The sequence below is a fragment of the Harmonia axyridis genome, chromosome 4, assembly GCF_914767665.1.
Source record: "Harmonia axyridis chromosome 4, icHarAxyr1.1, whole genome shotgun sequence".
Classification (NCBI taxonomy): Eukaryota; Metazoa; Arthropoda; class Insecta; order Coleoptera; family Coccinellidae; genus Harmonia; species Harmonia axyridis.
The window spans coordinates 21,010,840-21,035,133 of NC_059504.1; the positions used below are offsets into that span (position 1 = coordinate 21,010,840).

The window sequence follows — 24,294 nt, forward strand, 5'->3', positions numbered from 1 at the left end:
TCCATAAAATTAACCAATATCGCGAATTCTCGCAAAGACGAAGAACGAAAATTTTTCCATAAAATGAACCAATAATCATTTTCTTCGAAATCCACACGGCAGTTAAAAATCGGACTCTTTTACGGTTTATGAGTTTATTGTCGCTTTCAAGATGAGTACTTTTATTGCACTACGAGCACGTCTATGTCCGAGGTTTGTTATTTTCCTTTATCTCTCCGCTTTCTCGGCATCGCCCCTTATTTGCCATCTGTGATTTTTTGCATTCGTCATCGGCAAACACTAACCCGTTGTTTTCGGTTTTTTGTATCATTCTCGTCACAAAATTTCAATAGTGTAGTTATCAAAGAACTGAACTCAGTAATTCGCATAGAAAAATTGTGTGCGGTGTGTTGTACCATTTTGTGTTTCATTCAAATTGCAATTTATTTGTGAAGACATCAGTTTTGAATTAACTATATCTACACGGTGTTCCTAAATTGTAGGTACAAATGAAAATGACAGATTTCTCGGATCATTTCAAGAAAAAAAGTCCTATAACATGATTCCCCAAACACTTTGTTTTTGAGATAAATGTATTAAAGTTTAAGTTTTTTTCTCATAAAACCTTCCCTTCACAAGATATTTAATTCAAATTAGCAATAGATATTTCAATTTGAAGTTTTCATCGTGTAATATGCTAATTTTGAATGCAAATCCACAGGGTGATATTTTTGTGGAAGGGTGCCTGATTCCTTCCTTCAGAACTATTTTTGGGTGAACCGATGGTAGTAAAGAAAAATTTAAAAAGAAACTCTGGTCCAGTACTACACTTTTTGGTTTGTTATAGTTTCATCGTAGGTATCTGCTATCCATTTCGAGAAAACAATTTCAAGCAGCTCTCTAATAATCCTAAGGAAAATCCAAATTATCATAAAGATCCTGCTAGTAAGCTGTAATAAAGGAATTACATCATTATAAGTTTTGGCACCTACTTATTTACCTACTCTGTAGCGAAGATTAATAAAGATTTGATAAACTGATGCAAGCATCACTAAAAAGTACGACACACTAGAAACACCCAGTATCTCAAGAACAAAGCGTTTGCGGGCTCATATATTTTATTCTGAAAGTTATCCAAGGAATCTCTCATTTTCCTCCGTAACTCTAATTTAGGAACATCCAGTATAAGGTCAGAAAAACCGAATTGGTAGATATCAAAGAAAAATATTTTGAGTAATTTGATTCAAATTTCGTTATCAAACTTCTTTTTCTAACATTACAGATATGACTAAACGTTGTCGTTAACAATTTTTTTTTCGAAAGACCCACACTATTATTTGACAAGGAATCACCACCTAAATTTTTTCCCAACTATTTATATACACCCTGTATATTATAATAATACAATGATAAATGGCTCGTTTCGTTGAATTTGAATATGTATTATGACTTTAAAATAAAACTGAATATTTAAAATTATCTCCGAATTATAGAATGACTTTTTCATATTTAAACCTACAACCCACAGCCGTAGAGATTCCACATTCAAAAATTTTATTAAGGTATTGGTGCAAATTTGATGAAGAAATTGATAAAAATTCATATAACCATATACCTACTACTACTACTACTATAACCAAAGTACTATTAGTACTTTGGTCTTTTCAAACTCAAAAAATATTTTGTGTTTGATATAAGTAACTTAGAGTTAAGTATGTTATAGCTTAAAGCTATAACATACTTAACTCTAAGTTACTTATATCAAACACAAAATATTTTTTGAGTTTGAAAAGATGGTCCCGATGAAACTATACAATTTTGGCGCCAAAATATAAACCCCCTGTTTATTTTTGATATTTGATATGTTAATTAAACGGTGATGAAAAACTTGATATGATCAATGTCTCGATCGGTTTGAAATTATTATTTTTGTAGATTTGCGGCATTTTTACGTGAAATCGAACAATCTAGTTATAAATCATCCGGCCTATCCATCTTGCAGGTTGCAAGAATGTAATGTGTTATTATAATAAATTTTCTACGGTTCCCACAGTACTTCTTCCCATTTCGAATCTTCATGTGGCGGAAACATCATACCATGGGAACTTTTATCCATCCATTTAAAGCTCTACATACACTATCCAGATCAATTATTCATCGTATATTTCCCTTTTATATTCTCAATATCTATACTGATACTAAATATCGAAGGAACCATCAAAATGTGAATTCAGTTTCACAGGTAGTTTGCTAGAAACTTCTCTTTGGTTTTATTCTTTCACATTGAGGTAAAAAAAAATCGAACTAAAGGAGATTTTGAGAAATGTATTCTATGGACTCCTTTATCCAAGGTCGGAACCGTCAAAATTACTCCCCACTTCAAATCAGAGACAAGTCTCATTTTCAGAGCGTCGTCTACAGATCGTGGGAATTTTCTGCTTTGATTTAAGATATTTCGCGCCTCCAGTTTAATTATCATTACTAGTCTGTCTTCTTGTACGTACCATGGGAGTTCACGGTCTGTGGAGGCTCATTGAGCCTTCCGGTAAACCCGTACCTGTGGAATCCCTAGAAAACAAAATATTGGCTGTCGGTATCCTTTCACTTTACATACATTGAAATAGATTTCAAACTGTAAAAAGACAGTAATAATAAATATGTTTCTTCAATACAATAATTACTCTTCAAACAATGAATAAAACATTGATAAATAATCTACAGATTTTCCAGGTTATCATAACATAACCTCAAATTTAAATATTAGAATTTTTCTTAAAAAAGAATAGATGTTTCAATTTGGTTGCACCAGGCAATAAAAGGATTTCAAGATGCTAAAGGTGCACCAGCTCTTAACGCTCATTTATTGGGCATCTTTCACAGAGTTTGTAAACTTTTATATTTCAAAATCAAACCTGTGTTTGTTTTTGATGGTGGTGTACCAGTACTCAAAAGAGAAACTATTGTAAGTTTAATATATCTTTCATAACTTAAATACCTTCAGTCTAGGTAAATTTCAGGCTAAAAGAAACAAACTGAAGCATAAAAATATATCAGAAGCAGATAAAATTCAGAAACAACTGCTGGATACCTTAATTAAACATTCAGCGGTCAACAAAGTATTAGGAGAAAAGGCTAAAACTGAATTAGCTTCTGTGTCTTCTTCTAAACAAGAAGATGACTTATTCAAACTGCCAAAACCTGAGGTGAAATCGGAGAACAACGATGATCAAGATTCCTCTAGTGATTCTGAGTTTGGGAGTCCAAGTAAAAACTGGAATCTACACAATATTGATACCACATCTGAACATTTCAAATCATTGCCTGCAGATGTTAGGCATGAAATCCTAACAGAATTGAAAGAGACAAGGAAGCAATCTTCTTGGGGAAGATTACATGAATTGCCTACCCAGAGTGATGATTTTTCAGGTATATTTTAACTTTTAAACCACTTCAACATACAAATAAATTTTATTTTCATTTTGCAAGGTTTCCAAATGAAAAGACTTCTTAAAAGACAAGAAGTTCAAGTAGCTTTAGAAGAAGCAGAAAAAGAGATGGGTGGTCACTCACTTTCATTAGTCGAATTAGAAGAAATTCTCAAAGATCAAGGAGTTATTACTAAAAATACAATAGGAAATAGAATCGCTTCAGATGAAAATACAAGGTAAAAAAAAAATACAAAATTTGGAATGATATTTTTATAATTTTTTTCAGATATCTCTATATTAAAGATGTGAAACAGGCTTTAGAAAGAGCCAGGCGTGAGGAGGAAAAGAAAAAGTTGAAATCTATAAAAGAAGAAGATCCTGACAAGGTTACGAAAGAAGAAGCTTTTGAATCAGAAACCAATGAAGGTGATTTGGAACTAGAAGCAGACATACAGAGAGCCATTTCTCTCTCTTTGCAGGACCAGCCATCAGGATCTGGTCAGGGTGGAAGAAAAAAGCTATCTGATTTTTCTTTTCTAGAAAATTTTGATGATGCAGACTTTGAATCAGATACAGAAGATGAGGACATAACTCAGACCACTAAAATTACTAAGTTAACTTCTGCTCAGAACTATATGATGGAATATAGTGGCTTGGCACCAAATGAAATAGCAAAAATTATTTCAAATAATGAAAAAAACAAAACGAATAAAAGAAAAATTTCAACAATATTAGAAGATGAAATCTATAGAACAGACACTGCAACAATCGGAAAGTCTGACAAAAAACACAATAATGATGAAATCGATAAAGAGAGAACAGCAGAACCAAAAATTAAAAGGATGAGATCAATGGAAGACAATGATCCATCAGAGGTATTATTAGAAAGTGAAAATTCCTCAGATAATTTTGAAGAAGTGGTAATGAATGTACAGACTGAAACTGTAAAACAGAAACCTGATTTTTCAATAATTGATGGAGATAATATTAGTGAAAATAATAGTGATTCTGTAAAAATCTCAAATTTTGAAAGCGAAAACCGGAAAAAAATTGAAGTGATAGAGGACACATCTAAATATAATAAAAAATCCTCGATGGAAGAACTGATAACTGGAAGTGAAGAATCTGAAATGGAATTTGAAGAAGTAGAGGAGACCTTGTCAGAAAAGGAAATAAGAAAGGATGATAAAAGTGATTCTGTTAAAATCTCAAATTTTGAAAGCGGAAAGACAAAAAAAATTGAAGTGACAGAGGACACATCTAAATATAATAAGGAAAAATCTTCAATGGAAGCAGAACTGATATCTGGAAGTGAAGAATCTGAAATGGAATTTGAAGAAGTAGAGGAGATCTTGCCAGAAGAGGATATTACAAAAGATGATATAATGGAAATAAAGATTGAAACTAAGGAATTTAATGAAGAAGATGACTTCTTCGCTGATATTTTTAATTCAAAAAATGAAATTTGTGAATCAAAAAAGGAAGAAGATAGTATTGATGAAAAAAGTCAAAATAAAGTGAAGGAAAAAAAAGAAGAAAAGATAATAGGTGTTAAAGAACACACAGATAAGAGTGAACTTCTAGTAGAACTGATGGAAAAAGCTGAAGATCTGAGAAACAAAGAAAGAGACGAAAAATCTTCAGAAGTAGTAATTTCAAAGAAAGCAGATTTGAAAGATAAACCTAAATTAACAGAAAAAGATTTGATTACTCTACAAGATGATTTGCATAAAGAAGAGCAGGAACTGAGGAATGAGCAAGGTTTAAGGGAACGGTTAGGAACAAATATCACTGATCAAATGTACCAAGAGGCTCAGGTAAATATAATTTTCATTTCATTTTCCCCATGGAAATATTTATTAAGTTATTTATTATTATTGAGTTATTTGGTGTTGTATGGAAATATTTCAACAATAGAAGAAAAAAAAAAACATTATTTACTTTGAGTCAGTTAACACTGAAAAAAATAATATTTACGTAAAAAAAATTTTTGCCATTTATGTTGAAAAATCGTAAGAAGCAGGTTATTTTCAACTGGTGCATTTTCCACAAGATAATTCTTACCTGTGTGACTGTGGTGTTTAAATATGCTTATCTCAAATAATGAAAAATTTTTACTTGGAGTTATTTGAGTCGTAAACAATCAATGTTATTGTGAATATATATTTTCAGGACTTATTGGAGTTGTTTGGTTTGCCTTATGTGGTGGCACCAATGGAAGCCGAAGCCCAGTGCGCTTTTTTGGAAACTGCGTCTTTAACTGATGGAACCATTACCGATGATAGTGATATATGGCTATTTGGTGGTAAAACAGTCTACAAGAATTTCTTCAATCAGAGCAAACATGTTCTAGAGTATAGAGATGAAGATATTAAACACCACTTCAGTAAGTATTAATTGAAGAACAATTCGAGGATATCGGGTGTGGTAGTCAAGCTCTATAAGATATCCCCGAATTGTTAATTTTCCGTAGTCGATATCAATAAGTTGATTAATTGAAGAAATCTATAAAGCTAAAACAAAATTTATGACTAATATAAATTAACATAACTTTTACATAAAGAGTGGAAACTTTGCTTTTATTATTATATTATGCAATATATCATCGGTTTATAACAAAATTTTTCAGCAAAATCAATTTTCTTCTTTCAGAACTAACGAGGGAACAGATGATTTTACTCGCGTTATTGGTAGGAAGCGACTATACCACTGGCTTGCAAGGTGTGGGTCCAGTTACTGCAATGGAAATTTTGGCTAATTTTCCGCCTAGTAGCACTTCAAGTTTTACCTTGTCTCACAATCAACTCTTGGTGGGGTTGAACGAATTCAAATCCTGGTTTGTTGGAGGAAAGTCGATAGCCAGAGGAAAAAATTCCTTGCGGAACAAAATGAAGAACGTTACTTTCACTGAAGGTTTCCCAAGTATGCAAGTGGTTCAAGCATATTTGAATCCAACAGTAGATGACAGTGAGGAACAATTTTCCTGGTCTAAGCCAGATATTGTTGGTCTTATTGATTTTGGTAGATCCAAATTTGGATGGAGTAAAATTAAGACAGAAGATATACTCAAACCTATTATAAAAAGAATGAAGGAGAGCAAATACCAAAGCACTCTCCTCAATTATTTCAAAATAAAACACAACTTGAATGCTGAGGAAGCTCAAAAACTCATGAGCGAGAGAGTGAGATTAGCTGTGAATAGAATTGGAAAAGATCCTAAAGATATTGAAGAGAGTGATGGTTCAGATTGTGAGGAATCCATAAAAATCAAAAAGAAGAAATCTGATAAGGGAGATAAAATGAAAACTATTTCTGTAAAAAAGAAAGCAAAAAATGTAGAAGACATGTTGTCAGATGAATTCATTGAGATAGATCAAATTGAAGCACTGCTAGAAAATGTTGAAAAAGAAACTAAAACAGGTAAAAGCAAAGAAAGAAAAAAGAAAAAATTGCCTAAATCGTCAAAGCTCTCAGATGATTTATTACAAACCGGAGTTAAAGAATGTGATGAAAACAAAGAAATAGAAAAAACTAAAGAAGTAATCTCAGTTGAACCTTCAGAAAGTATTGAAACAAAAAAAGAAGAATCTATTTCACTACTAAAAAATAAAGAGATGAACCTTCTAATTCAAGTATTGTCTAATCAAGAACCAAGTACCTCTAAGAATGCTACTAAAATTGCTAAAGTTAAAAAGGTGGCGGAAAAAATAGAAAAGTTGATTAACCCAGAATTAGAACCAACTAAAAAGAAAGACTCTTTTGAAAATTCAACAGAACAAGAGAAGCTACCTAAAGTTGAAAGTAATGTAATGAAATTGAAACGAATAGCTAAAAAACTGGAAGGAAAAAGTGTAGAATTGAACACAACAAAAGTAACCAAAAGAGGTAGAAAATCAAAACCATCCACTTCAAAAGGTATTGATAACATTGATGAAGAGTTGCAACTGCTGGAGAAAACTAAGGCTATATCAGAAAAACGTGTTGAAGAAATAAAAATGGAAGCAGAAAAAATGGTCCAACAAGAATTAAATAAAAAGAAGTTAATTGAAAGGAAGCTACACAGGAAGGAAATAATTCCTCAGAGAGAACGAGAACAGAAGAACTTGATGAGGACCAGAATGAAGGCTATTGAAGTTTTTAGAAAATCAAAAATTGACCCTTGTGCGAAAAAAGGAGGCATGCACAAAACAAGACAACCTAAAGAAGATGCGGAACTATCTGAAAGTAGTAGTGATAGTGATTTATAATTGATTGAAATAATATTATGATTGTCTGTGATAATTTATTTATTATTTATAATATTTTGAAATTAACTTTTAAACATTTTTTTACAAATAGATATTTTTTACAAAATTCATGATTCTTCATCTACAAGTCCACTGAAAAAACTTGATGCATTTCCATATTTTGAAGATGGTAAATTATTTTTCATTTCTCTTTTAGAATCGTGTTTATTGTGTTTATTATTTACTTTGTCAAAATCTGCAAAGTACTCGATATTCCAAAAATTAATGTCACTATTCATACCCAATGAAGCAATGAATGTTCCATTATTACAAATATCAACTGTTTCAACTATACTATTTTCATGTTGACCAACTATCCCTAGATGTCTATGAGGGAAAAGATGAGTTGCTCTTATAATTCCATCATCGTGAGCTGTCACAACAATATTCTCAGTTATTGGTACTATTGCGTTGATAGGATGTTTGGGTCCAGGAAAAACATCACTATGAAGTCCAAATTGATTCCAATTGAAAATTAAGTATTTCCCCTTGTTAGTTCCAACAACTACTTTCGTTTCATCACGAAATAACCCAATACAGGTTAAATCTTCCTCATACTCTTCTGATTGTACTAAGAAATTCCTGAAAAAATGCAATATAATTTGAAAATTCAATAATATTGTGTTTATTCTTTTATATTTACCTATTTCTTAAATCAAAAGTCGTCAAGGAACCATCCCCACTTGTACATAATAAATATTTTTCTTCTTCATTTGTTATCATTTGACTTATGTATTCCTCATTTCTTCTAGCTTTATATATTTGTTGAGGTACTCTTGGGTCCCACAACCTAATATGACCATCATCATCACCTGTACCAAAAATATGTTCTCCAAGTACTGATATGCAATACATTGGACTGTCGTGAGCATCTTCATAAAATTTTATCAACTTTTTTGTAGCCATATCGCTCAACATGATAGCTTTGTCTGAACCAATAGTGAACAGAGTTTTGCCATCATGGCTGAAGTCCATACCTCTACATGATCTAGTATGGAGTTCCAAAGTGCCAATATTAGTATTTTCTTCAAGTGAATATTTATATAAATTAACATCTCCCAAAGCATCCGATACTGCTAGAATATCTTCATGAGGGTGGAATGAAATAGATGTAAGATCTTCTTCTAGTCTGATCGGTGGTGGATGATTTTTTTTCTTTTTTGATGCAAGTCGAATAGCCTTTATAACTTCATCTTCTTCCTCATCTATAGGATTTTCTTCATTTTCTTCCTCATCTATAGGATTTTCTTCATTACCACTTGGTTGTTCATCAGAATCACTCATGCTAACACTGCTGTCATCACTATCTGAATCTACCATTGCGGATATAGGGGCTAATTTATCGGTTGGACACATTTCTTAATAGTAATCAGTTGAAAAATATGTTTTAGAAAATATGAAATATTGCTTTACTGGTATAAATATAAGTTAATATTTTTTGAGGTTAGAAGATGTACCACAGATCTATTTTTCTTCTTCATTCAGTTTTCATGAGTGTACTTTTAAATCACAGAAATATTTTTCTTTTGAACCATGAATATTTTTGCAGAATTTTGTTCTTGTATCCCACAGAAAAATGAATAAATGAAACGCCTATTCGATAACGTCTATGAAACTTAAATTTTCAACTACTGCTATTCTTCTATTAATAAATACAATAATTTCCAAAAGTTCTACTGACCATTAATTAGGTCATTATTTCAATCTTGATAGATATAACATCCACTGTCATGAAAGTATCAGTATGTTTTTCTGTCATATCCGATGTCACATAACAGAAAAATTTATGTATTTAGAAGAAAAGAATCTTAATCCTATTTGATTACTTATCGAAAACAATTAGGATCAACTTAATCTTATTAAGTGCGGAAAACCTATATCAGTTATAATTATTCCTTCTGGAAATATGACAATGGGCGATGAAACTCCTGTAACATCGCTGATATTTCCTGTTTTAATACGCCCCATTCTTTCCCAGGTATTTATTTATTTGAATTCAAGTATCAAATTCACTTTACACATTATTTCAGTTAGAAAAACAGGACATATCAGCTTCCCAAACATTACGGTCAGCTCTAACCAAAGCTGAAGCTTCCTATCCTGGTATAACATATGATCTAGTTGTTGGTATTATGAAGAAGGGCGATGTTGCAGTTAATATGAATGAAAGTATTTTGAGACTTCAAGGAGGAGTTTCAGACTCTGATGGTAAATGTCTCATCTTCTACAAACAAATAGTAAAAATGGTTCTTGCTTATTAATTTTGCTATTTTCAGTCGTAGAATATAGACTTAGCAGGTCAGAGGATGCTTTTCAAGAATTGAACAAAAAGTCAGCATCACTTAAAAGGATACTCAGCAGGATACCAGATGAAATTACGGATAGAAAAACATTCCTTGAAACTATTAAGTGAGTTTCTATTGTTTTTTAACTTCCAGTACTGCATATGTATACATTTGTAGAGAAATTGCGAGTGCCATTAAGAAACTATTGGATGCTGTGAATGAAATTAGTGGTTTCATTCCTGGCAGTACCGGAAAACAAGCTTTAGAACAGAGAAAAAGGGAATTTGTGAAATTTTCCAAGAGGTTCAGTAACACATTGAAGGAGTATTTCAAAGAAGGACAGTATGTAAATTTCTGTATCATGTTTATATAAATTTTGTGTGCTATCTCATTTTATATATAATGTTGACTGTTGAAAGACAAAAGTGTATAAATTTCTCTTTTGGTCCAATTGAGTTGTATATATTTCAAATAGTTTTCATCATTTGATCAAAATTAACCTTTATACCCTATTGCTTTTCAAATATTAATATACACTCTTTCACCAAGTACCTTTAGTTGTTATTCATTTCTTTTTTTCTATTTATGATGATAAGTTTCTTTGTGTTGTTCTCATTTCAACAATAAACTGATTATTATTTTTTTTTTAGTGCCAATGCAGTGTTCATTAGTGCCCTCTATTTAATTCATCAAACAAATATGATAATTGCGACTGTCAAAAGCAAATGTGAATAATTTGGTGCCAAGTGGTTCGATTTTCTTCTAATTTAGTATTGTGCGTTACATACAATTTGTTGAAGTATATGGAGTATGGTTAAGGTTAGGTCATACACAAAGTCTAGGAGGATTATACAAAATGACAATGTTATGATAGTATTTAATTAGATTATAAAACTATTTGTATATTATTTGAAATAAAGATATATTGTTGTACACAACAAATGTAATAATCGAAAATACATATTTTGAAGTTATTCCTAAATTTTTTTTGATTCAGATAAGTCGTACAATTGTCTTGAACCGTTTTCGAGATATGATCTTAAATTTTAACCATTAAAACGATGAAATTTTTCGAAAAAAGTGGCCTACGTCAAATAGTACCACAGATAAATGATGACAAGTGGGGTATGTCTAAATATTATTATTATAATATAAAAAATGGACATTCCCATCTAAAAAACAAGGTGGTATCGAGTTTAACCACTTTTGCACCATTCTGTAGAATAAAAAATAATTTAAGTTCATGCGTTGAGTGCTGTCGATTCCGTCAAAATTTTAATCATTCAACGACTGCAACAAATTGAATAATCCTTTTTTTGTTGTGTTTATTACTTGATGAGAAGGTTCATACAACAAAATATTTTCTAAAAAATCGTACGGGAAAGAAGAAAAAGGCTTTCATTTTTCCTCAGACCGACTGAGCAATCATATAGACAATTAGAATTATGTATTTTGGGTTGCCTGACAGAACGTGCGAAGCCAAGGCGGACAAGAGCATAATTTGACACGTCGAAGGATGTTTTTTGGATTGTCTGACAAAGAGTGCGTTGTCGGGGCGGGCAGCTAGTATACTAGGTGGTCCAACGAAAACTTAACACCTCGAAATTCCGATTTTAAAATGAAAATGTGGAAAATCGCTCGGACCCGTTAATTTCTGATTCGAGGGGGAACAACTTCTCCGCTTTTTTCATACCCGTAATTTTAACCCCCTAACGGGGATGAGCACAACCAGGGCCGCCACCAGACATTTTGGCGCTCCGTCAAAATAGAATTTCGCCGCCCTGCTTTGCCTAATTCATCTGGCAATTATTATTATTATTTGAACTGGGGTCGATTTGGTTCGGTAAGCCTTCCGAGAACTGCGACCATGCAGATCTTTTGTTCTCTACCCTACTCATTCATAGAAACCCAAGGAGGTCGTCAATGACGTTACTAAAACTGACAACCTCCTTAGAGGCCTTGGCCGTTACCTCTCTGGTATCCAGGACCAGCTTACCCATGTGAATGGTTCTTAGGCCAACCAGCTGCGGACACTTGCATACCATGTGTTCGGCTGTTTCTGCTTCTGATACACAGAGCCTGCAAATCTCATCTGCTGACTTTCCCATATGGTACAAATGATGTTTGTACCGACATTGCCCCGTCAGCAGTTCCACCATCACCAGAAGCTCGGCTCGTGACAGCTTCAAGAGCTTTTTGGCGTAGGTAGGTGAAATCATCACGAATTTCTTTGCCTGAACAAGTCTAGGAGTGTTAGTCCAGTAGATTATCCTGTTGTTCAACTCCCATAGCTGGACCGCAGCTATTGGTCTTTTCGTAACCCACAGAAAGGCTCAGGTCCAGCAGGTGTTAACCTTGATGCACTTTTTGCAAGTTCATCAGTTTTTTCATTTCCTTAAACTCCACAGTGCTCTGGTAACCATAGTAGAGTCATCTTATTTCCTCTGGCCAGCTTTATGATGTTACGGCGCTCCCATGTCAGCAGAGACCCCTGGCAACACGATTCTAGGGATCTCAGCGTGGTTTGGCTGTCCGTGGTGATGTAGTTATGCGCCCCCTTGAGGTTCATTTTGAGACACTCCTGAGCGCATACGTAAACAGCCATTATCTCGGTCTCACTTCCCAGGGCTTTAGGGACCCCCTTGCCCTTTCATCTGGCAATACTATCTACCTATTCATCGAATTTTGTTAGAGTATTAAATTTATATATTTAGTTATTTACCTGAAAAAAATATTTTGGCAGCTGAGCGCTATGTAGAAAAACCATTTATTATTACGTTTTTCGATTTAATAAGTTAAATGTATATATTTGAGCCTCATTATTCGCTTTCGAACTCGGGTTCTTAAATTTTCTTTGAAGGAGCCTCTGATATTGTTCTAAGGAATTGTTCAATGTTCAATGTCATATGCAATCGTATTTTTCAACTTAAAATCACCTTGCCAATTTAGCATTGGACGATTGTCGATTTCTTCAAAAATAGGCCTGAATTATTTAAAAGTATCAAGCTACAAGTACAAAGATGATGCAGTTCGTGAAGGCTGTAGCTGAAAACCAAAACTATAGTTGAGAGAGCCTTTCAGGACCGTAACTAGCCAAACTGCCGCATTAGTCAGAGACCCATTTTGCCGCCCTAACAGAATCTAACTCTGCAGAATTTAATAAAAATAAATATTGGACAATCGGGGTCCTTGGCCCATTGTAGCGTTTCTGCCGCCGATTTGGTGTTTTGTACTAAGCAAAAGATCGGTGGAAGGGTGTATTGGTGAATTTGTATTCAGAGATTTAGTGTGGAAAACACTTTTTTTATAAAAAGTATTTAGTGAAGAAAAAATGCATTTTTTATGGAATCAAATTTGAATCGAATAGATGATTCAGTAAACGGGAAATGTAACGAATAATAAACGTGCTCAACTGAATTCTAATAATGATAAAATATATGGATTGACCATCTGTTATTTTTGCCGCCCCTCTAGAGCGCGCCCTGCGGTTTCAGGTTCTTCTGCTCAGTTTCGACTTTATGAAAAAACTTGAACAATTTGGTTTTCTTTTTTTCTTAAAGATTATCGAGTGAACCAATCGGGTGAACCATCTGTTAATTTGATACAAAAAATGAAAAGTATTAGGTATAATATAATGGAATGTGGTATGAAATTTATTTACGGATATCATGCCTATCAATTCATATTTATTTGCAATTGTCAAAAATTCCATAAAAGGAAAAATATAAAATATTTGCTCAGAATCCAAATACAATAAAACGTGAAAAAAACCAGCTATAGGCGGGCCAAACTGCTCTTACGTCACAATTCAAAAACTCATCAATACTATAAAAAGCACATTGAAGCAGCAGATTCTTAATTCTTCGCTTGAACTTATCTTTGGGCAAGTTCTGTATAGCCGAAGAGATTCTATTAAGAAGCTTCATACCCACATAGCAAGCAGCACTTTGTGTTTTACTTAAGCGACATCTTTTAGTTCTAAATTGATGTCTTCCTCGCGTATAATAATCATGATTAGACCCGATAATATCAAAGTTACCCCTATTCTTGTTTACAAATATCAACACTTCCAGAATATATAAAGAGGGGAATGTTAGAATTTTTCTATTTATGAAAAGGGGCTTACAATCACCTCGATAACCTGCAGCAAAAACCATCCTGAAGGCTCTCCTCTGCAACGCGAAAATTCTGTGGGGGATAAAAACTTCTAATAGTTTTTAGGGAAGGTAAGTTGGAAATGGTGAAATAGAATTGTTTCTCGTATATTTTGCATTCCATTCTGAGGAATCAACATTCTGAATGGAGAATTGAAAAGAAAAATATTCCCAAGTGGCAATAAAATTCGTCAACTTTTAGCATAGCGAACGCCGGCAAGCCTGATGAGTGCGTGTGTTTTTTAGGGGCAATAACTCGTAAACAGCACTTTGAGAGGGGATTGCGCCACATCTGGATATTTATGAGTAGGTACATATAATGCATAACAAAGATTAATCTTTGATGCATAATGCGGAACCTTTGATGGTTTTTGATGTTGATTAAATATTTCGATATTCCTTCTTGTTGTTGCTGATCGAATTGAATCTCTTTTGGTATTCTGAATGTTTTGTTGATCAAGCTTGAAATGCCACCCTTGAATTTTGGCCTATCCTGCCTCCCCCTAGCGACGTCCCTGGCGCCTATTCGATTTCAATGAAATTGGCGCTTGGCAATTCTTAATTTACCACAAAGAGTGGAGTTTTTTCTAAGAAAATATTTTGATGAAGATCTTCAAAATGAGCCTATGATGTAGGTATCGCAACACCCCTCATCCCTATTCAAAATCATTAATGTTCTCAATATTCCTAGCAATAATGAAATATTCAAAAGATAAATATTTTTATTTTGTCTTCATGGAAAATTATACGAAATGTTCTGCGTCCCCATTTTGCGATTGGTAAGAATCAACCCCGTATCTAGAAAAACCCACGATAAAATTTTTGTGACGTAGTAGCAAAGAGTCACGTTGATTGAACACGTGAATTTCTAAAACGGTTCGATATTCGACGTTCTAGCTAAATCCCATTATAATGTTTTGAGACGTCGAGAGCACACGATGCTCTGCAAAATTTCGCTCTTTCGTCGTATGAATAATTTTCGAGAATCAGATGTTTTCAGAATCTAGAAGCTAGAGTTGGAACCCTATTCTAGATTTTTCTATTGTCCCCATCAATCGTAGTGTTTGGTATTTTTGTATTGCATTTGGTGAGTGTTTTTTATTGTTTTTTTTTGTAGCGCTCCTACAAATTCAAGAAATTGTTTTTGCGATTAAGTATTTTGAGTTTTGCCATAGTGTAATCATTTTGGTAGTTTGAAATCACGTTTTTTTCTTTTTAAATGTTTAGATCTTCAATGAATCCAGGGTTAGATAGAACAGTGCATCCGGCCTGGATGCACTGGATCTTGCCCATTCTGCGAGAGAATATGTATTTTGTTTGCAGAATAAAAGCCTTTATTATTATTATTATTATTATATATCTTTATGAAGAAAAAACATTTCATGTAACTTCTATTCGTCCGAGTTATTGAGTTGAATTCTCAAATTAGAATGATAAATTATTCCTAATAACCTTTGAAAACCAAATACCTACACACATCAGTTTCCAGAGCGCGTTCAAATTGAGTTTTTTAAAAATTTGCTAAAAAAAAACAGTTCTTATACTGGGTTACAATTATTTAGGTAGAAGGCCAAAAAACTTGCGTTATTTAGGGATGAGTGTGTTGGTATGAGCAAATCCGATATATCTCTATTGGTTTCCGAGATATCTGGAAAAAACTGAAAATCGAGATTTTCTTTTTTTTTGTATAACTCATTTGTTTTTGGAGATTTGGTTTAAAGCCATTATCCAATATAAAGATACTAATGGTGTCTTCAGATTTTTTCTGTTTTCCATTGCTTCAGAGACGCTATAGTCAAATGATGATTTCACATGACAATTCTTCAAATTTGCTCACCTAGACTCGATATTTTTGTAGAGTGTGATACATTGTTGAATTTGTAATTTTTTTCTTCATCGCCTCATAAGGGAAACCAATATGGCGTCCATAAAAAAAAATGACAATCGCGTTTCTGAAACAATGGAAAACAGAAAAAATCTGACGACACCATTAGAATCTCCATATTGAATAATGAGTACAAACCGAATTTCGTGAAGTTATCTCCAAAAAAAAATGAGTTATAGAGAAAAAAAAATCTCGATTTTCAGTTTTTTCGAGTCATCTCGGGAACCAATTTTAGCTATTTTGGATCTGTTAACATCAACACATTAATCCCTAAATAACGCAACTTTTTTGTAATTTAAGCTACCCTGTACCTCTAACAGTTTTCGATATCCCTGCAGTGCCCCTACAAATAGTTCTGACCCTGTATATCGCATTGAGATTTACAGAGATTGAGTGTTTTTTCGGGTATGTTTCCGGGATGGCAGTGCCCCACTGGGAAAAATTGAGGGCGCCAAAAATTCATTCACGGCGTTCTACTCCACGAATAAAAATTCTCATGTTCGAAATTCAAAGTGCTGAATGAGAAAGCAATTTCTTTAAAAGTTAAAATTTTTTCAAAACCTTCGGATGCTTTGCACCTCGGAACTTTGTATCAGGGCCCCAACAAACGCGCGCGGGCGAATCTATAAGGGGCGCCAAAACCCCTTATAGAGTGACACCAGTGTGAAGAACTGAAGGACCTAAGGTTTTTTAAAAAGAATTCTTTTAATTTTTCAACAATTTCAAACGAGCAAGGCACCAAAGAAATCTATTACACAGAAAATAGAGATATTATATACAATGTACAGTTCCGAAAACTCATGTGCATCCCCATTTTTTTTCAAATTTACTTATTTGTAGTAGAATAATTTGGTATGATGTCTTATTTCAAATTAAAATTGTAAGCAAAATTATGCAAATTGTAGCAAAATGTGCCTAAACTATTCAAAAGTTAGTTGATCATTTTAAAAATTATAGTGATGATAATGTTTTCGAGGAAAAACTTGCTGATGCTGGAAAACTAGCGGCTGCTCTTGAAATAGAGCAAGGTTTTTCTCCATTAAATACTGTTAGACAAAAGTATATAAACCAAAATTGTTCGATTATGAACACACGCATAAGGGCCTTAAAATCCAACAACCGCTTTTGAAATAAATTTCCTTTTGGAAATAACTGATCAAAGACTAAGTTCTTCAAATGGAAGGTTCGATGAGATATGTGATAACATTTTTGATTTTATTTGTGATATTCTTAAATTAAGTTATGAAGATTTTTTAAAATGCTGTCATGCTCTACAACAAAAACTAACTGATCAGGAAAAAAAGAGGCTGACTTGAAAAAAAAAAAGATTTATTCAACGAGATAAAAGCCCTAAGATTGTTTTCATTACCTGAAATGTCAAATCCTCTTGAAATTCTACAATATATTTTTGAAAATATATCTGACTTCTTCTCTACCGAATATTAGTATTGCCATAAGAATCCTTCTCACTTTACCTGTGTCTGTTGCTTCTGGTGAGATATTATTAATTAAATTATAAATACATGATAGAAAATTATTTGAGGTCTACATGTCTCAAGAAAGATTATCTGGTTGGCAATATCAGCTATACAACAAAATATGATTTGGTGACGCATCTATCATACTTTATTAGGTGATTTTTGCTTGGTTAACTGTTTTGTATTTGAACTGAAGGTCTTCCTTAGTAGACAACTATGGGTTTTTGAAAAATTCATTTAGATTTTGAAAAAATAAAATACATAAGTAAACCAGTTTCAAACCTCGATTAGTAGAAATTTACAGTACCTATTTGTTTTGAGTTACTTCAACTTTACCTACCTATATGTGTCATCTGCTGCAGTTAGAATTTTCAATTATTAATTTTTGTTGAAAAAAAATCGAGGGATAATTTAAAAATGGTTTCGAGTTTCGTATAAAATTTATGTAGGTACCTTAGTGGCACCGGGATGGCCTATTAGACGTTTATGGAAAACTAATCATAATTTTCAGCTGAAAATTTGCATGTTGGTGTTTGGGACAATGATCATTCTCCCTTAAATATTTTCAGATCTCTTCAACTTCCGTTTATACCGGAAACAGTCTATTACTTCCTCATTTCAAATGGCACATCCAGTATATTATTGCATCATTCTAGCTTTTCTTTTCTAGCTTTTTTGATGAAAATTTCGGCAAAATGGTTAAGAACTCAATGGCTCATGAGTTAATGGGATTCTCATGAAAAAAAAATGGTGGCAACGAGGACTCAAATTTTTTCGATTATTTCTGCAGATAAAGTTTTTTTCGAAAATACCTTCCTCATTTCCGATTCTGCCTACCTAGTAAGTATTATAAGACTGTTTGCAGTTTGGACCAAAAATGTACAGGGTGTTTATCAGAAAATCATGAACTTGAACAACTGAAATTCATCAAAACTCAGGATTTTCAAATTAGAACCTATATTTTTTTATTATTTCAGTACAAAAATAGTGGGGGTTACTTAAGCAAACCCTATAATATCTCAGCAAAATGCCATACCTTTGGTACAAACTCAACGATTCATGGATTCCTAAGAAAAAAATTGTGCCGACGAGGCCTCATATTTTTTTTTTAATATTTCTGCAGAAAACATTTTTGTAGAAAAAAACTTCTTCATTTTCAATTTTGCAAATACGTATCTAGTATTATAAGGTGGTTTGCAGTTTGGGCCAAAAATGTACAGGGTGTTTATAAGTTTATAACAAGAACATGAACGTGGACAATCTTATGTTTTGATGAATTTGAGTTATCCAAGTTTGGAAAAATTCTTTTTCTTCAGAAATATTTAAAAAACGCGGAACTCGTCTCCACCATTTTTTTCATAAGAATCCCACAAACTCATGAACCGTTGAGTTTTAACCCAAGATATAGCATATAGCTGAAATTGACATAAAAAAGCTATCTAATGATGCAATAATATACTGGGTGTGCCGTTTGAAATGAGGAAGTAGTAGTCTGTTTCCGGTATAACCGGAAGTTGTAGAGATATGAAAATATTTGAGGGAGAATGATCATTGTCCCAAACATCAACATGCAAATTTTCAGCACAAAAATATGATCAGTTTTCTATAAACGTCTATTAGGGCATCCCGGTGCTCACTTAGATACCTATTATACATAATTTTTATACGAAACTCCTGATAGGCCATCGCGGTGAAAACAACTCTCCTCTATGTCTTTGAAACGTTAATTGATATCTTTGATCTGTTATATGAGTGTCACATAAACCATAAAAATTACTGATTTTTTTTTAATATCCCGAACAGAAACCAAGATACCCATAGAGAAATATTTGAAACGGTAATTTTTAGAAACGCCCTGTAACTCGAGAACTAATCAAGATACCTATCTATGTTATGAGTTAATACTTTCAGATATCTTATTAATTCGAAAAAGAGATCGGGGGTCTTTGAAGGTTTTTCTCTGAGTCTTTTCGCCTTTTTTCCAATTTTCGCTTATAACTTGAAAATAAAAGAAGTTGGCCAAAAATGAATACCTACCACTCTTGTTACTTTTTCAGAAAAAGCGAACGAGAATGGGGTATCAGATTTTATCAATCTCCTCTGGTACAGTTGTAGTGCTAAAACATCGAAATTTGTCCATCCTGTACATTGTGACGAAAAGATGCACGGAAAGTGGGCTGCAAAACAGTCAAGTTGAATAATATTAGGAAAGGTCATCCTCACTTGACCCGTGCCGTGGTAACGTAACGGAAGTAATTCACTGCTTTGGAATTAGGTAGCGCGGCATCATATAACAACAAATATCCAGATCATCGTCTTATTTTGAGAGGGATGTTTCTATTGTTAGGTTTCGTATTTCTGTAGGAATATTGATGGTTGCGTCATGGATACCAATTACAGCGAACCTGTCGATAAAAGCTGACAATACTCAAGGACGTATCAAGGGAACGCTAGGAAAGAATGGAAATATTCCTTATTCATTTAGTTGACAGCTATATCAACTTCAGAGGAGCATGAATGAATTAGTAATCAACGAAGGGGGGCGAAAATGTCTACAACCAACAGTTTTTTTATTAATCTTGATTAGATCATTGGGACCGGTTTCGGAATAATTGATTCCACTTAAAAAAAAAGGGTGATTCCGGAGGAGACCGTCAGATTTTAGAAGTTTACACTAGTCAAGGCAGTTTCGAAACAATATTTGGTTTATGGTTGGGGGCCTTTATTGAGAGTCTACAGGGTCATTTGTCCGATTCGACCGATTTTTCTTTTATTCATAACTTTGGTATGGCTTCATCAATATTGATGAAATTTTCAGTGTATGATTGTCTACTTTCAATAATTCTAACACTTTTTCAAAAATACAGGGTGGGAATTATGATAAGTTCAGATTAAATTTGCAGGTTCAAAAAACACCCTGTACTTTCCGTTTTCGAAAATTCGCTCTCTGCTTCAGGTTCTACCTAAGATGCATAGAATACCTGGTGTGTTTACTGATTCGATTTTGTTTCAGACTTTTTGAGAGACCCACCTGTTGCTTTGGTGGTCTGCTTCACCAGAGTGCTGTAAGGTGGCGCTCTTTAAAATTTTTCGAATTCCCGCATCTACCTGGTGCCGTTTAAAAAGGAAATACTGATTTTAGACTCTGCAAACATTCACAATAAATTACAATTCAGTTCATATCAAATTTTCAATCAAATGAATAGAATATAAAATATTATTGTTCTATACTCAAAGTTCACGACAAGAGCGTAGAAATAGGGGGATACTGGGGGTAATTACACGGTGTTCCTAAATTGGAGATACAAATGAAAATGACAGATTTCCGGATCATTTTAAGAAAAAAAGTCCTATAACATAAGTCCCCAAACATTTTGTTTTGAGATACATGAGTTAAAGTTAAAGTTTTTTCTCGTATAACCTTCCCTTCACAAGATATTTAATTTGAATTGGCTATAGATATTCCAGTTAAAAGTTTTCACCATTTGATATGCTAATTTTGAATGCAAATCTACAGAGTGATATTTTTTCTGGAAAGATGCCTTCTTCTTTCCTCCAAAACTATATTTTGGTGAATAGCTGTTAGTTAAGAAAAATGTAGAAAAAACTCTGGTCCAGTACTACACTTTTTGGTTTGCTATAGTTTTGTTGTATCTGCTATCGATTTCGAGAAAAAATCTCTAGTAATCCTCAGGAAAATCCAAATTATTATAAAGATCCAGCTAGTAAGCTCTAATGAATGCATTAATTATAAGTTTTGGTATTTATTTACCCAATCTGTAGCGAAGATTAATAAATATTTGATAAACTGTACGACACACTAGAAACAACCTGTATATTGAAAGCAAAGCGTTTGTGGGCTCATATTCATGAAACATTTTTTTCTCGAAATTATCCAAGTAATTTCTCATTTTCCTTCGTAACTCTAATTTTAGAACACCCAGTATGAGGTAAGAACAACCGAATTAGTAACAAAAAAAATTATTTCGAGTAATTTGGTTCAAACTTCTTTTTCCAACATCACAGATATGAATAAAAGTTGTCGTCAAAAAAAATTTTTTTCGATTATCCCCCACCAAGAAAAAAAACTACGCCTATGGTCCATAAGAGTCGAGAATTGAGAGAAATGTCAAATGTAAACGATGTATGCGCCATCTGAAACAGACCGCGATCTCTCGAAATCAAGTAGGTATAAATCTGAAAAATCTCCCGTTTTGTCTGAAAGTTTTACAGGTATAAGTAGACACACCAGGTTTTCTTTGCATCTTAGTTCTACCATAAGTTGACATTACTGGAGCGTTTCAATTTTTTTTGGCACACGTCCAGTTTTCCAAGATAAAATTCTATGCATCTTAATTATAACCTATTCCTTCGATCGGAACCCGATTTCACTTCTGTGTTCTTAGGGTGCGTTCCGTTCAAAACTTTCAACGATAATGTGACACATAAATTAATAATTATCGATCAGTTCTACGTTTTCATATTTTGAATTCCATAATATACTACTGTTTGTGCGGTTGTCCCTTCATTATGATATCATTTAGCCTAAAGGTCTCACGCAAATTTTAAGCCGAGTGCGTCCGTCCAGCCTACGTGTACAGTGTGTCCCAAATTCGAGCATCTCGAGAACATTAAGACTTAATGAAAAATCTTCATGGAACCCCGATCATTTTTTTCGAAATAATAAGATATCAGAGTCATAGATATCTTGATACGTTTTAAAGTTACAGGATGTTAAGGCTTACACAGGAAAAATAATAATTCCGCAGCGGTTCAACTCCATGCTTACTCGCAGAATTACAGTTTTATTCAGTGTATGTGCTTTCTCTCTTAACAAGGCAAATTAAACAAGTTAAAATCATTATGGTATTTTCCTTCATCTATAATCAACATTATGCTGTCCTTCAAACAAGAAGCAACAGTTTTGTTACTCAGACCCCGAAGAAACAACATTTTGGTACTTCGAGCCGAATAAAATCATACAGTTTTTGATCCGGTTCGAAGGACCAAAAACTGTATGATTTTATTTGGCTCTGAATATTTATGAGTATGATAAATAATGAGCCACCTTTGATGTTAATTAAATTTGTCAGTTTTTTTCCCGTTGTTGTTGACTGAATTAAATCTCATTCGGTACTTTGAATTTCTACACACGTAATTTTTGTTGATCAAGCTTGAAATGCCGCCTTTGAATTTTGGCGCACCTGGCGAACGCCTACCCTATCAAAATTCAGAGGCAACAAAAGTTAGCCTGATGGCGGAAAATTTGTAAATCAGCCAATGATGATGATAGATTTCGAATTTCATTGGCGTATCTTTGCCGCTCGTGCTGTAATCTTGGAAAAATGGCAGTCAAAATCAGTTTTTTGGTAATGTCTCCATTCCGACTCATTTTATTATAAAAATAATCATATAAATATTGAACCAGAAATATTTCTTACAAATTTATGTATATCCGCTTTTCTTTTTATTTTTTTTTTTTTGGAAAATAAAATATATTAAAATAAAAATAGTTTTGGCGTAGAAACTAGGGCTGGGACTTTTTCGACTTTTTGTATTCGAATATTCATTCTTAAATTTATTCGATTATTCGAATAATTCATTCAAACAAATATTCACACTTGATTATTCATGTGTACTCATGAATATTCGACCATTTGTTGAAAATTCAATGAGTATTCATTGATTATTCAGTGATTATTCAACGAATATTCAGTGATTAAACTCATGTTTTAATGAACCAATAAAATTCGCGCGTTTTGATGACGTGGTATAATCGTTTTAGTGTTTGGCCTCTCGCCATATTGCGATCATTTCCACATTAACGAGTAATGACGTCACCGTCATTTTTTTTAAATGGAACTCCCCCATTTTGTCTCAATTTTCCGATTACTCTAGCTGAGCTGATTCCAAAAATGTATCACATGTTGATTCCAATTGGTACAGGGTGGACAAAAATACAATAATTTTGTGTGTGCTCATAAAGTAACGCCTAACATTCTCTATTAGTTAAATTAACAATATTATTAAAAATACTTATTGTCTAGCGGCAATAAACAAATAATGACATTTCATAAAAAACTAGACGGCTATGTTTCTTTTAAATTGATAAGAAATAATTTCTTTCATATTCTGTCTGCTAGACCACAAGTATCAAACATGTTTGGAAACAGCTCATTTTTATTAATCTAAAAATGTAACAAACTACAGGGTGTTACATTCAAACCAATTGTCGCTAGACAATAAATATTTTTGATAATATTGTTAATTTAATGAAGAATGTTACGCGTTACTTTATGAGTACACACAAAACTATTGTATTTTTGTCCACCCTGTATCATTTGGAATCAACATGTGATACATTTTTGGAATCAGCTCAGCTAGAGTAATCGGAAAATTGAGACAAAATGGGGTGTTCTATTTAAAAAAATGACGATGACGTCATTACTCGAAAGTAATTCACCCTGTATATTAGATTATTATTTTGAAATACGGTAAATTAAAATGAAAAATCGACGTGTTTCAGGATTATTTCTCAAAATGGTCTGTTTAGCTGAAAATGAATTTGTTCAATACTTTACGGACACAGTGTATAGTATGTAAAAGTATTGAAAATGTCAATAATTGGTCGAAAAAGATCAGATAAACAAATACAAAAAATTACCATCGATATGGATTTACTCTGATTAAAGTAATTCGAACTTGATATATTGAATTATTGTAATGCATTATGATACTAATGAAAAGAAAAGTCCCCCTTATGGAGTTCATTGAAAGTGAGCACGTGTTCAGGGAACGT

The 24,294-nt window shown here is 33.1% G+C and overlaps 4 protein-coding genes across 5 annotated transcripts in view; 3 read left to right on the top strand and 1 right to left on the bottom strand.

The window, feature by feature from the left end:
- Positions 1 to 2,339: 2,339 nt before the first annotated feature.
- LOC123677563 (DNA excision repair protein ERCC-5) lies at positions 2,340 to 7,760 on the top strand. Of its 2 annotated transcripts, XM_045614159.1 has the most exons (8): positions 2,340 to 2,572; positions 2,766 to 2,941; positions 2,997 to 3,405; positions 3,466 to 3,643; positions 3,694 to 4,435; positions 4,469 to 5,224; positions 5,580 to 5,793; positions 6,060 to 7,760. In XM_045614159.1, the coding sequence occupies exons 1-8, from the start codon at positions 2,485 to 2,487 to the stop codon at positions 7,652 to 7,654; spliced, it is 4,158 nt and encodes a 1,385-aa protein (XP_045470115.1). In that variant the 5' UTR covers positions 2,340 to 2,484; the 3' UTR covers positions 7,655 to 7,760. The 2 variants fall into 2 exon arrangements, with proteins under 2 accessions (XP_045470115.1, XP_045470114.1); XM_045614158.1 differs by having other exon boundaries at positions 3,694 to 5,224.
- LOC123677564 (WD repeat-containing protein 55 homolog) lies at positions 7,676 to 9,163 on the bottom strand. The gene is made up of 2 exons (XM_045614160.1): positions 8,337 to 9,163; positions 7,676 to 8,275 (listed from the first exon to the last, which is right to left on the bottom strand). The coding sequence occupies exons 1-2, from the start codon at positions 9,047 to 9,049 to the stop codon at positions 7,762 to 7,764; spliced, it is 1,227 nt and encodes a 408-aa protein (XP_045470116.1). The 5' UTR covers positions 9,050 to 9,163; the 3' UTR covers positions 7,676 to 7,761.
- A 265-nt stretch (positions 9,164 to 9,428) lies between these two features.
- LOC123677565 (programmed cell death protein 10) lies at positions 9,429 to 10,952 on the top strand. Its single transcript, XM_045614162.1, has 5 exons — positions 9,429 to 9,671; positions 9,724 to 9,901; positions 9,970 to 10,102; positions 10,156 to 10,320; positions 10,629 to 10,952. The coding sequence occupies exons 1-5, from the start codon at positions 9,600 to 9,602 to the stop codon at positions 10,711 to 10,713; spliced, it is 633 nt and encodes a 210-aa protein (XP_045470118.1). The 5' UTR covers positions 9,429 to 9,599; the 3' UTR covers positions 10,714 to 10,952.
- Positions 10,953 to 15,063: 4,111 nt separating this feature from the next.
- The window catches only part of LOC123678192 (protein timeless), a 32,504-nt gene continuing 23,273 nt past the window's right edge, over positions 15,064 to 24,294 (top strand). Inside the window, exon 1 of the mRNA XM_045615084.1 lies at positions 15,064 to 15,219. The gene's annotated coding sequence lies outside the window, so the exon portion shown is untranslated. The remainder of the gene's footprint in view (positions 15,220 to 24,294) is intronic.